This window comes from Argentina silus (assembly GCF_951799395.1).
Source record: "Argentina silus genome assembly, chromosome: 20".
Classification (NCBI taxonomy): domain Eukaryota; kingdom Metazoa; phylum Chordata; class Actinopteri; order Argentiniformes; family Argentinidae; genus Argentina; species Argentina silus.
The window spans coordinates 14,656,246-14,668,332 of NC_139674.1; the positions used below are offsets into that span (position 1 = coordinate 14,656,246).

General features: G+C 45.9%; 1 protein-coding gene across 1 annotated transcript in view; it reads left to right on the forward strand.

The window, feature by feature from the left end:
- The window catches only part of podxl (podocalyxin-like), a 13,750-nt gene extending 3,672 nt beyond the window's left edge, over window positions 1–10,078 (forward strand). The window contains exons 2-8 of the mRNA XM_083692075.1: window positions 4,295–4,912; window positions 5,044–5,327; window positions 5,581–5,607; window positions 6,482–6,617; window positions 6,909–6,952; window positions 7,307–7,423; window positions 8,250–10,078. Of these exons, the coding sequence (XP_083548201.1) occupies window positions 4,295–4,912; window positions 5,044–5,327; window positions 5,581–5,607; window positions 6,482–6,617; window positions 6,909–6,952; window positions 7,307–7,423; window positions 8,250–8,444 (1,421 nt within the window). The 3' untranslated portion in view covers window positions 8,445–10,078. The remainder of the gene's footprint in view (window positions 1–4,294; window positions 4,913–5,043; window positions 5,328–5,580; window positions 5,608–6,481; window positions 6,618–6,908; window positions 6,953–7,306; window positions 7,424–8,249) is intronic.
- Window positions 10,079–12,087: the final 2,009 nt, after the last annotated feature.

Sequence of the window (12,087 nt, forward strand, 5' to 3'; positions counted from 1 at the left end):
CGCCGTAGATTGAAGACCCATCTCTTCAGGCTACATCTTAACTGTCCCTCCGAAAGACCTCTTCATCCCCACTAACCCCCAGTACAGTTTCTTTACTGTAAGCATCGACTGCCAATAGCCCCTGGTCCTACCATAGATCACTTACGAGACAAATGTATTTTTTGTAAGTTGCTTTGGATAAAGGTGTCAGGCTAAATGCCAAAAATGTAAATGTAATGTAATGTTACAGTAGATGTCCCCAGGGCCCAGGGGCTACTGTAGGTGTCCTCAGGGCCCAGGGGCTACTGTAGGTGTCCTCAGGGCCCAGGGGCTACTGTAGGTGTCCTCAGGGCCCAGGGGCTACTGTAGGTGTCCTCAGGGCCCAGGGGCTACTGTCGGTGTCCTCAGGGCCCAGGGGCTACTGTAGGTGTCCTCAGGGCCCAGGGGCTACTGTCGGTGTCCTCAGGGCCCAGGGGCTACTGTAGGTGTCCTCAGGGCCCAGGGGCTACTGTAGGTGTCCTCAGGGCCCAGGGGCTACTGTAGGTGTCCTCAGGGCCCAGGGGCTACTGTAGGTGTCCTCAGGGCCCAGGGGCTACTGTAGGTGTCCTCAGGGCCCAGGGGCTACTGTAGGTGTCCTCAGGGCCCAGGGGCTACTGTAGGTGTCCTCAGGGCCCAGGGGCTACTGTAGGTGTCCTCAGGGCCCAGGGGCTACTGTAGGTGTCCTCAGGGCCCAGGGGCTACTGTAGGTGTCCTCAGGGCCCAGGGGCTACTGTAGGTGTCCTCAGGGCCCAGGGGCTACTGTAGGTGTCCTCAGGGCCCAGGGGCTACTGTAGGTGTCCCCAGGGCCCAGGGGCTACTGTAGGTGTCCTCAGGGCCCAGGGGCTACTGTAGGTGTCCTCAACCCTTAATGCTCCCTTAATAGCTACTGAGCACTGGATGGCTAGGGACCCCAAGCTCCATCTCCATATCTCCTGCCTGGGGGGGTGGGGGGGGGGGGGGGGGTCTTAAGGAGTGAGTGCTTCTGAGGGACTACAGGTGGTGTGTGTGTGTGTGTGGGGGGGGGTCTTAAGGGGGTGTAGGAATGTCTCTCTGAGGTAAAAACAGCCTCAGCACTGATAGTGGCAGAATCAGGGGTGCTGCCTGTCGCCCGCTAACAAACAGACACCCCGGTGACAGACCAGGTCAAACAGGGTCACCCCAAAATGACACACAACACCTAGAGGAGGGAGAGGAGGGGAGACAGGGGAGAGGAGGGGAGACAGGGGAGAGGAGGGGAGACAGGGGAGAGGAGGGGAGACAGGGGAGAGGAGGGGAGACAGGGGAGAGGATTTCAAATCCAAACTGTTGGAGTATAGAGCTAAAAGAAGACAAAATGGCTTCCAACACTTATGGAGGGCACTGTATATCTGCATGAGGTACTGCATGAGCACATGGATTCAGGACAGTCCCACACCACAGGCATATCGTCAGGAGTTGACAGTGTCAATAATCCCACCTTGAAAAGGTTCCCTCACAATCGTTCTTTTTTAAACGTAACGTAACTCTCCGTGGTTTAAACGGTAGTCAAGGTCTGAGGAGTGGTGACGGCTCGTTCTGGGACGCAGCCACCTGTTGCCAGGTGTGTACGCTCTGTTCCGTCCCTCAGGTAGAGGACATTCACAGGGGGAGTAGACAAACAGACGGGGGAGGGGGGGGGGGGAGGTGGGGGAGGGGAGGGGGGGTCTCTGCCTGTGTTCCCCTGGTCGAAGCGGCTACTTTGGGAAGCTGCTGAACAGAGCCTGATAAGCGGCGCGTCTGCAGTTTAGGGAGAGAGACGGACAGACAATGACAAGACATGGTTCTGCCTCTCCCCCACTCACCCCCTCTCCCCCACTCACCCCCTCCGCTCCCCATGAACAGCCTCTTATCAGAGCACTCCTGACGGGGACAATGCCCCACCATCGTCACGACAGCCCCTATTGATCGCCATGGCGACCGACGAGGTCCTAGATTTACATCTCCATCCTGGGTGGCATCTCTCTCTCTCTTTTTTTTTAACGGCCAACAGGAGGGCTCCTACTTAGAAACACCAGTGACCCAGCGGAGTGACTTCAGCTGTAGACTGACCGAGTCGTAGCCAGGGAAAAGAGGGTGTTGTGAATATGACGCGGACATTCGAAATCCGGTTGCAATGTTGCAAGAGTGAAAGAGACCCAGATTCCATGTTTGATTGAATAGGGCCATACTCTGCCGTGCACATGGGCGGGAGGCAAGAATGCATGGAAGTACTTGTGGTGGGCGTGTATATATACAGTATATACGGTATATGTATATGTGTTTGTGGAATGTACATGTCAGTATGGGTGGGGTATCCTATTACTGAGCATTGTTTCAGACCTGGGAGTCCCTGGATGTGAGTGTATGAGTCCATGTGTCTGAGAGAGAGAGAGAACATTGTATATATATATGAGGCTGTGTGTATGGTATGTGTGTAGTATGACTGTGTGTGTTTGTGTGAGAAGTACGTGTTTTTGAGCATGTGTGTGTGTGTGTTTGTGTGTGTGTGTGTGTGTGTGTGTGTGTGTGCGCGAGTGTGTGTATGATTGAGTATATGTATGTGTGTGTATGTGTGTGTGTGTGTGTATGATTGAGCATATGTATGTGTGTGTGTGTGTGTGTGTGTGTGTGTGTGTGTGTGTGTGTGTGTGTGTGTGTGTGTGTGTGTGTGCGTACGATTGAGCATGTGTGTGTGTGTGCGTGTGTGTGTGTGTGGGTTGAGGGAGGGAGTATCCTATGGAAGCCATTGTTCTAGATCCCCAGGGTCCCAGCCTAAGGACGGACCAAAATTGTTCATGCAGCACTGGGCAAACCCATTGGAGAGGGTGTGGTACTTCCTAGGTTATTGTTTGGAGCATCCTGTCCTGTTCATTATAAATAGAGAAACAGAGAGAGAGAGAGAGGGAGAGAGAGGGAGAGAGAGAAACAGAGAGAGAGAGAGGGAGAGAGAGGGAGAGAGAGAGAAACAGAGAGAGAGAGAGAGAGAGAGAGAGAGAGAGAGAAACAGATAAAGAGAGAGAGAGAGACAGAGAGAGAAACAGAGAGAGAGAGATAAACCTCTATGACTGTACAGCACAGCTGCACTGAGAAAAGGAAATCAACTGCTGCAGGTTTACAGAGAGTTCATCACAGTGGCTGACTCCCCACTCGCGAATCACCATCACTGTCCGGGAAATAGAGGATATTCATAGAACTGTGCGCAACTCACAAGGACAAATAACAAACAAGTTCAGTCAGGACAATTACGTCGGTTTAACATTGTTTGATGAAAAACAAACATTACGTTTGGTGTAATTGGATGGCTCTGCTCTGCATAGCTCCCTGCCTGAAGGTTAACAACGTAAAATACAATAATACAAGGCAGGGAGCCCATGGCAGGGAGCCCATGACAAGGCAGGGAGCCCATGGCAGGGAGCCCATGACAACCCCGTAGGTTGGTAAACACAGAGTGGCAGTGTGGGAGGAGGCTGGTGATAGCCTCCTAGCCAGCGGTGTTACACTGTTTAACCAGGGTGGAGAGTTGCGTAACTCTGCTCTTTTTAACCTTGTCCCTGAACATGTGATGTGTTTTGCATGTGTGAGAATCAGCTGTCTGTCACCTGACGTACAAGCCACGTAAACCTCATTTCTAGAATTGGTGCCTTTTAAATGTACGGTGTGGCACGCCCTGCTTTTGGTCATGTGATGTTTCCTCCCCAAGGCATGGAGGAGCCCTGACAAATCAGCAAACACCACTCTGACGATGAATAAAATGAACAAGTTATAGGAAACCTCTCAGCCTAAATACGTGACGTACAGTAGTATGATCGCTATGGCCATCCATCAGCCTACCCATCACCACCTATCTCCCACCGTAGATTGAAGACCCATCTCTTAACTGTCCCTCCTAAAGACCTCTTCATCCCCTCTTCCCCCCTGTAAATACATTTAAAAAAAAATAATAATAACAAAACATTTTTTTTTTTTTTTTTTTTAAACATTGTGACTGCCTATGGCCCTGGTCCTAGCATAGATCATTTTTTCTTATGATGACTGATGGATAGATGATTCAGTTACTTAGTCAAATGTAGTTGTTGTAAGTCGCTTTGGATAAAGGCGTCATGTAAATGCCGTAAATGTAAATGTAAATGTAAATGTAAATGTCAATGTAAATGTAAATGTCAATGTAAATGTCAATGCTGTGCGTAGTTTTACGCCACAGAGACACTGCTGAGAAGGATATGTTGTTAGGCTCAAATCACTTATGCGTTGACACTGATTTCGTGTTTGTTCCCTGCAGGGCTTCTGTTTCACTGCACTGATGGGGAAGAGGATTCAAACAGAGCTCCAACCACAGTTCCAAACCCAATTACCAGCAAAGAAATCCCAACCCCCAAAATGTCTGAAAGCACCTCACCGTCTGCAGCCCCCAAAGACTCCCCAACAACGACCCAGCCTGTCACAACGAAACCAGCCACATCAATCCCTGCCTCAACCACCAAAGCCAACACAGTTCTCATTGGAACAACTGCTGAGGTCACAACCTCCCCTGTCACAAAAGCGAGCAATCCTGCCCCAGATGCAGGCACCTCACCGTCTGCAGCCCCCAAAGACTCCCCAACATCGACCCAGCCTGTCGCAACAGAACCAGCCACATCAGTCCCTGCGTCAACCACCAAAGCCAACACAGTTCCCACTGGGATGACTTCTGCGGCCCCAACCTCGGGCAAACCTGCCCCAGATGCAGCCAACCCTGCCCCAGTGGCAACAATAGCCCCTGGCCAGCCAGGCAGCACCAGTGGTAGCGTGATGTCCAACACCGTTAAGGCGGACCCAGGCTCCACCCAAAAACCAGGGCCTTCCAATCCTCCAATCCCCTCCGGATCCTCTGCTCAGTCCAGCCAAAGTCCCTCTGGAGGTGATGGTCCATACATTTACATTACAGCAAATACCAGTCACTCACCATATGGTGTGACTGTTTATAGCTCCTACTGTGCACACAAACAAATATTCAAACTAATTTTTCTCTTATTTCTTCTCTACTTGAAGCACCTACCACAATGGCGAAACCTACATACTCAGGATCTACAAAACAACCCACATACTCAGGACCTACACAGTCAGGAACTCCCCCTCCATCCCAGAACCCCTCTACATCCAGTCATGTGGGGTCAAATATCAGCACTGCTACCAACGTGATCAATACAATGGGAGGAACATTGACCTCAAATCTGGCTACAACAACAACAACAACAACAACAACAACACCAACAACACCAACAACAACAACAACAACAGCAACAACCACTGTCGCCGCCCCAAAGACCTTCGAAGTAAGAGAGAAAGACGTATGAAAAGAAAAGTTTGAAAGTATGAAAAGTTACTGCAGCATCTAAGTCATTAAGTTCATGTCCAGTCCTCCCAAATGGCTTCAGATTGAATACAATAGAATACAAAAGAACAACTTTTTATATATATATATATATATTATTATAAAATAATCAATTTAATCTGATTCATTCTTCAAACAAATATGACCTCAACGTTGTGTTTATTTGTGCTTCTTTTATTCTTTTTCTTTTACAGTTTGTCCTGTCCCAAAATAATGAGCAGGTAAGACGGCAAATTCACATAATATATCAACCTAACAATAACAACAACTTCAACTTCTCTAAATCAACCTCACAACACTTATGATCCCTCTCCACACAGGGTTAGATCAAGCCAGTTATCTGACCTGGAGGGTCATACAAACTGTCATACTAACCCTAATAACTACTAATAACTTATTCCTGGGGGGGAAGAAGAGCTCCTCCTAAAAGGAAGGGTCTGATTCCCCTTAAGGAGTCTTCCTTCCTAGGAAGTCTTCCTTCCTTCCTTTCCTCTCCACTGTCTCCTTATCTTTGCTCTGTTGGCGGTTCAGGTTTTGTTGAGTCATGATTTGAGTGACACATCCTGAGCTGGGGTTAAATCTAGTTTACAGAGTAGGCCTCCCAGACCAGCGAGGGGAATGACTGCTCTCTGACCCCTGCCCTCTGACCCCTGCTCTCAACCCACAGGACAAAATGGCTGTCTCTTTTCGGTTTCCAAAGCCAGCATAGGAAGCAGTGCATCATGGTATAAAAAAAATAAATAAAAAAAAGGATTCCACAGTCATTGGGTGGAAAAAGTATCTTAGTGGGAAACCTTCCTGTCTTTAACTGGTTTCCGTCTTTCCCACACCTCCCTGCCACCCTCCCTCTCGCACTAACTATGCACAGCTGCACCACTTCGTAATGCACTAGGAATAACCCACACCTCACTGCACAGGAAGCACTGACCTCAACATCCACCTTTGACCTTTCCCTCCACTCACAGCAGCACGCTGTAGCCGAGGGGCGGTGATGTCATGGTGATCTCACCCATTGTCACTTGAATGTCCACGACCAGCGTGAAAAACCGGATGGTCCCGAAAAAAACCAGCGTTGTTTTTAATGTCTCTCTTCAGGACCACGAGAGGAAGGACCTTATCGCGTTATGCCGGAGGCTGATTGCAGACATGCAAGACGCTAAGTGCACTCTGAGAGTGAAGGAGCACGGCAACGGCAAGACTGAGTTCGACAGCGTGGAGGTGAACGGCAAAGGTACACTACCGCGGTCCCCCCGCTTCAGGCCAACGGCTAGAAACCATTGAGGTCAAGTTCGCTCAAATGTTAGCCGGCTCGAATTGGAAAATGGAATTCAAAGATACTTGAAATTGTTAATCCTGTGTATCATATGTGTGTTTACTCTTTTATATACTGGGAAATAATAAACAGATTATGAAAAAAATAAGAAAAATGAATGTATTCAGCATACTGGTTGTAAGGCCATGTCCACCTGCAGTGAATTCATAGAGCTATTGCAAATGATAATTTCCTTCATCTTTGTTACAGTGAAACCTTCCCTCGCTGCTCAATACTATGAGGAAATCACCAGGGTAAGTCTCATGAGCGCATTTGAACTATACATCTAAGTTGTCATGGCCTGGTCCTGGGCTTGGCCTGTATGGTAAAAAGACACGGTTTGTAATTTAACCAAAGATGTCAATAGAACAGATTGTTTAACTCACCAGCTGCCAAAGGATTCCGGAACACTCACCACCTAGAGTGTTCCAAGTGTTCTGTGTGGTGTTTACCCAGCAACAGCACTTTGATTGGCTACAAAATGAAGCATCATAATTGATAAGGCGAATAAGGTCACCGTTGTCTAGAATGTTGACAATTTGGGGCGACTTTATTCACCCTCGGCACTAAATGAGTTAAGTACTTTCTCTGTGGCTCTCTCTCGTTAGGAACCAAAAGACAACACCACCCTGATCGCCATCTTGGCGTCCATTGGGGTGCTGGCCATGATTGTAGGCTTCGCCATCTACGCCTCCTTCCATCGCAGGTCCTACAGGAAGAACCAGGTAAGCCTTTATTTTTTATTAATTATTATATTTAGTATTTATTTATTCAGGCTAGTCTCATTGAGATAACATCTCTTCATCAAGAGAGACCTGGTCCAAGATGGCAGCCAAGGAAACTATATTTCAGACAACACAAAACAATGACACACCTACTGTACTGGACATCACAAAACAAATTACAGACACAGACACAAGTTACAATCATAACACACTCAAAACTAATTAGACATAGACACACCATAAAAAGTTTAGTGATATAGACCCACATACATTTCTCACACGAACATACAATACAGTCCTAGATCAAATCTATCAGATGTACCACTACAAGAGATCATTAACAATGTACACCAACCAACCTCCTCTAAGGAAACAAGAAACTGGAGTTTCAAACTAGTCTGGAACGAATTCCAAGAAACACAGAGCTGAGTAATTAAAACTCTTTTTGCCATGATCGGTTCTGATCTTCGGAACTGTTAAACAGCACACACATCCCGTGATAGGGACAGCCCAATCCACAACTCCTACCAACAACAGGCACGGTACCAGCTGGTCCTCTGTGGCTCAGTTGGTAGAGCATGGCGCTAACAACGCTTAGGTTGTGGGTTTGATTCCTGCTGGGACCATATATACTGAAATGTATGAACTCACTGCAATGTAAGTCGCTTTGGATAAAAGCATCAGCTAAATGGCATCTATATTAGGTGCATGTTAATAACACAATAGTGTCCGTCTGTTCTGATGTTCCTTTTAAGTTCCCTCTACGTCCTGATGACATTAAATTTTTCCACAACATCCCAAAATAACCCTCCCGCCGTCTCCACAGCAACACCTGACAGAGGAGCTGCACACGGTGGAGAACGGTTACCACGACAACCCCACGCTGGAGGTGATGGAGGTGCAGCCGGAGATGCAGGAGAAGAAGACGGCCCTGCACGGGGAGTTCAACGACAGCTGGATCGTCCCCATCGACAACCTGCTGAAGGAGGACATCGCTGACGAGGAGGACACTCACCTGTAGGATGGGACAGGACAGGAGTACTACCCCCCCAGCCCCCCCCATCTCCTCCTCCTCCTCCTCCTCCACTCCCGAACAACTGACACTCTTTTACCCGGAGCCGTCACCGGAGGCCAGTTCAGTAGAGAGGATCTCTCAGAAAGTGACAGATAGAGATGTATTGCACAGAATGGACAAGACCTTCAATAATGTGATAGATAGTAGAGAATTGTGTATTGTAAGTTCTATGCGATGCATTTCTATTGGCAAGACTTTCAGTGTTCCTCCCCGTTGGACAAGGCCCAAAGGCTGCGACACAACCTGACAAATCAGCAAACACCATTCTGACGATCAATAAAATAAACTTTATAGAAGTTTATAAAAAGTTGTAGAAAACCTTTGAGCCTAAATAAAAAAAAAAGTGGCATAAGATCACTGTAGCCATCAGACACCGCACCCATCGCTGCTGTGCGTAGTTTTACGAGACATCAAACATTGAGTAACTGTGATTCTCTCATGTTCCACAATTCAATTCCAAGTGCCAATTACTGTTGATATTTGAGGCACTTCACCTTGTACCATTCCACTCACGTTATGTGGCCCGTTTATCAACCCCCACCAACACGTCAGGGTTGAATGTTTGGACTAAGGTATACCCAGTAAGGTATTCTTTTATGCTGTAATCCCCCAAAGTATGTTGTTTTGTACACTTGAGCACCTGTACATAGATTTTTTTTTTTTTATATTTTGAGAGAAGATCAATTGGGAAGTAGGATTAAAACTGCAGTTGTAATCCTACTTGCCTTGACTGTTGAATCTTAATAGCGCTGACTTAGATGACCTCAGGATAAACTCAAATCATCCTGGTGAACTAAACTACTGTGTCTCAGCTCTGAAGACCTAGCAGTGGTTATTAAAATAAAAAATATATAAATAAATAAAAAAAAGCCATACTGGTACAACTGAGCAAGAACCATACTAACACACGCGCAAGTCCATAGAGACTGCTGAGAAGGAAGCTTCCGGAAATATGAAGGGAATACTCACTTTGTAAATAGCAGTTTTAACGTCTGAAGGTTCTACACCTGAAGTTCATTGTTGTATGCTGACGTGGGCGGATGTACTGGACAGCCTTTGGCATCATAAATGGCCAGGAGAGGCTCGTCTCACAGTCACACAGCATAGTCCTCCGCACATTTCCCAGTTTATTTGTTTGTGTGTTTGTTTCGCGTCAATCAACTGAATATAAATGTTGTATTTAAATGTCCCGATGTTTATCTAACCGAAACTTGTTGAATTTCTATACAGCATAAATAAACTTTCACACAACAGTTCCCAATTACATTTAAACAGTAAATCGACCAACATGGGCACAAAAATCCACCATTCTGTCTCTCTCACACACACACACATCCTTATATATTGTTTGCCATCACTTATTGTGTACAGTCTCACTCCTACTAGACTTTTTGACATTTTCACCAAAGTATTTAGCAGTATTTTATGTATTTATGGTTTGTTTGCTGATGAAGCCAAACGACAGGGGTCTGACACACTGGAAGCTGTGCCTCGTCAGCGGCCTTACTGTCTGACCTGGACGGCCATGTTTTCTTATACCAATAAAGATTTGCAAATAAAATAAATGTTTTTCAAATCGGTGCTGTTGTGGGCCTGTTTTGTAAATTAGAACATGTGAGATCTGCACAAAGGCAAAGGCCTCATCATAGACACGACCCCCCTGTACAAGTTTCTCTCCTGTTAACAAAAAAAGGTCTGAGCATTGATTACTTTATCTCATGATGACTGTTGGATAGATGATTCACTTACTTAGACAAATGTATTTGTTGTGAGTCGCTTTGGATAAAGGTGTCTACTAAATGCCATAAATGTAAATGTAGGATCTGATCAACTGCAGATAAGCTGCTTCCAGAACTGTTTACAGGTCCAGTATGTAACATTCCAGAACTGTTTACAGGTCCAGTATGTAACATTCCAGAACTCCTCAAGCTTCCTAATAGTTGCAACGACGACGTTTAATCCGTAACGTTCACAGAATGAGATCCCTTGAAAGTAATAGTCCATTTATGAACGCTGCTCTGGTCCAGAAAAAGCGCTTACCCAACACTCAGTTTTCATATAAACATGGTGTTGCTGCCAGGGACATACGTTTTCTGTCTCTTATTCTTAGGAAGGATGTTATTGCTCAGAACTTCGAGCTGAATTTCGCAGAAGTGGCACATTCCCAACAAACCTACACCCTGTTCCTTTAACGTGATGTTCTCCATCTGGAACACAGTGCAGAAAGCTGCTGTCTAAAATTCCCACCTCAATCTACTAACTTCACCGTACACCACAGCTGCATGCCAAACTGGTGTGAAGGAACTGTTGCGCGTTTTCAGGTGTGAAAATAAATCAGGGAGCAGACACCTTTTAAGAAAACCTGAACAAAATACAATCTTTAATCGTTATATACATTACATACAATGCAATTCTACAATAGGCTCTACACATTCACGTTATCCACAGAGTAGTGTTACGACTCAAGAGTACCCACATACTCCTGAGCAGTGTCCGGGGAGAGGAGAGGAGAGAAGGGGAGGAAAATGGCAAGAAAAAAAAAGAAGAAGAAAGGAGATGAAAAAAGTAACATTCCATTTAGCCAACATTACGTCAAGAATCCTTCCCCTCTCAAAAAAAAATAAAAAAAGAAAATGTATTTGGCATTGTGTTTTACAAAAGGTGCTTGAATTATTTCCTTCTTTTTTTTTTTTTTTCCTGTTTTCTTGAGTTTAATTTCATTTTTTCCTGGCGCAACAAAACTAAAGTGATCACAAAAGCCCTGAATTCTGTGATATTGATCATAAGCAATGATTCCTTCTGAAGTTTTATTGATGAGCTAAAGTGATGATGCTATCTATCTAGCAGTGAGATAGAGACCAGTAAGCTTGTATGATGGCAACAGAAAACATGTACATAAACATACAATTGCACACAGTAATGCAAGTACACACACACACACACACGCACACGCACGCACGCACACACACACACACACAAACATGACTGTGATTCAAATTAAGTTTATACTGAGGACATCAGTGCAAATGCACAGCTAAATCAATTAGTCCTTTAATAGGATCTGAAGGCAAGGGATTCACAAACCTGCTTTAACCACTTAACAAATCACTGGTTTTCAAATAATCGGGTTTCACAACTCTGCCAATATGATAAATTAATACCAACCACAGGAGCATGTTATCTATAATCTGCCAATCAAAACATATTTCCCCAAGATCTCTGATCTGGTGTGTCAAACACCACTTTCTCATGTGAACCTGATTAAGGCTCCACAGCAACACTGCAGACTGTCCACCCCGGCTTGCCATCTGTTAAACAGAGATGATCAACGTAAACTTTGGGAGTTCGACAGGGAATAAATAAGCTTTCATCACCTGTGATGTCCCGTGTGACCAGGCAAGAAGACTACACATTTCTCAGACCGCAGACGAGGCCGGCCTTTTGCTTACAGGGGGGATTCTGTACAAGCCCATCTCAGACTAAAGCCAAATACAACATGACAACGTACAATATGTTCACTGCACACAATGGAAGACAATAGTTATTGAGGAGGATGGAAGGAAGGGAGGTAGGGAGGGTTCTGCATTGG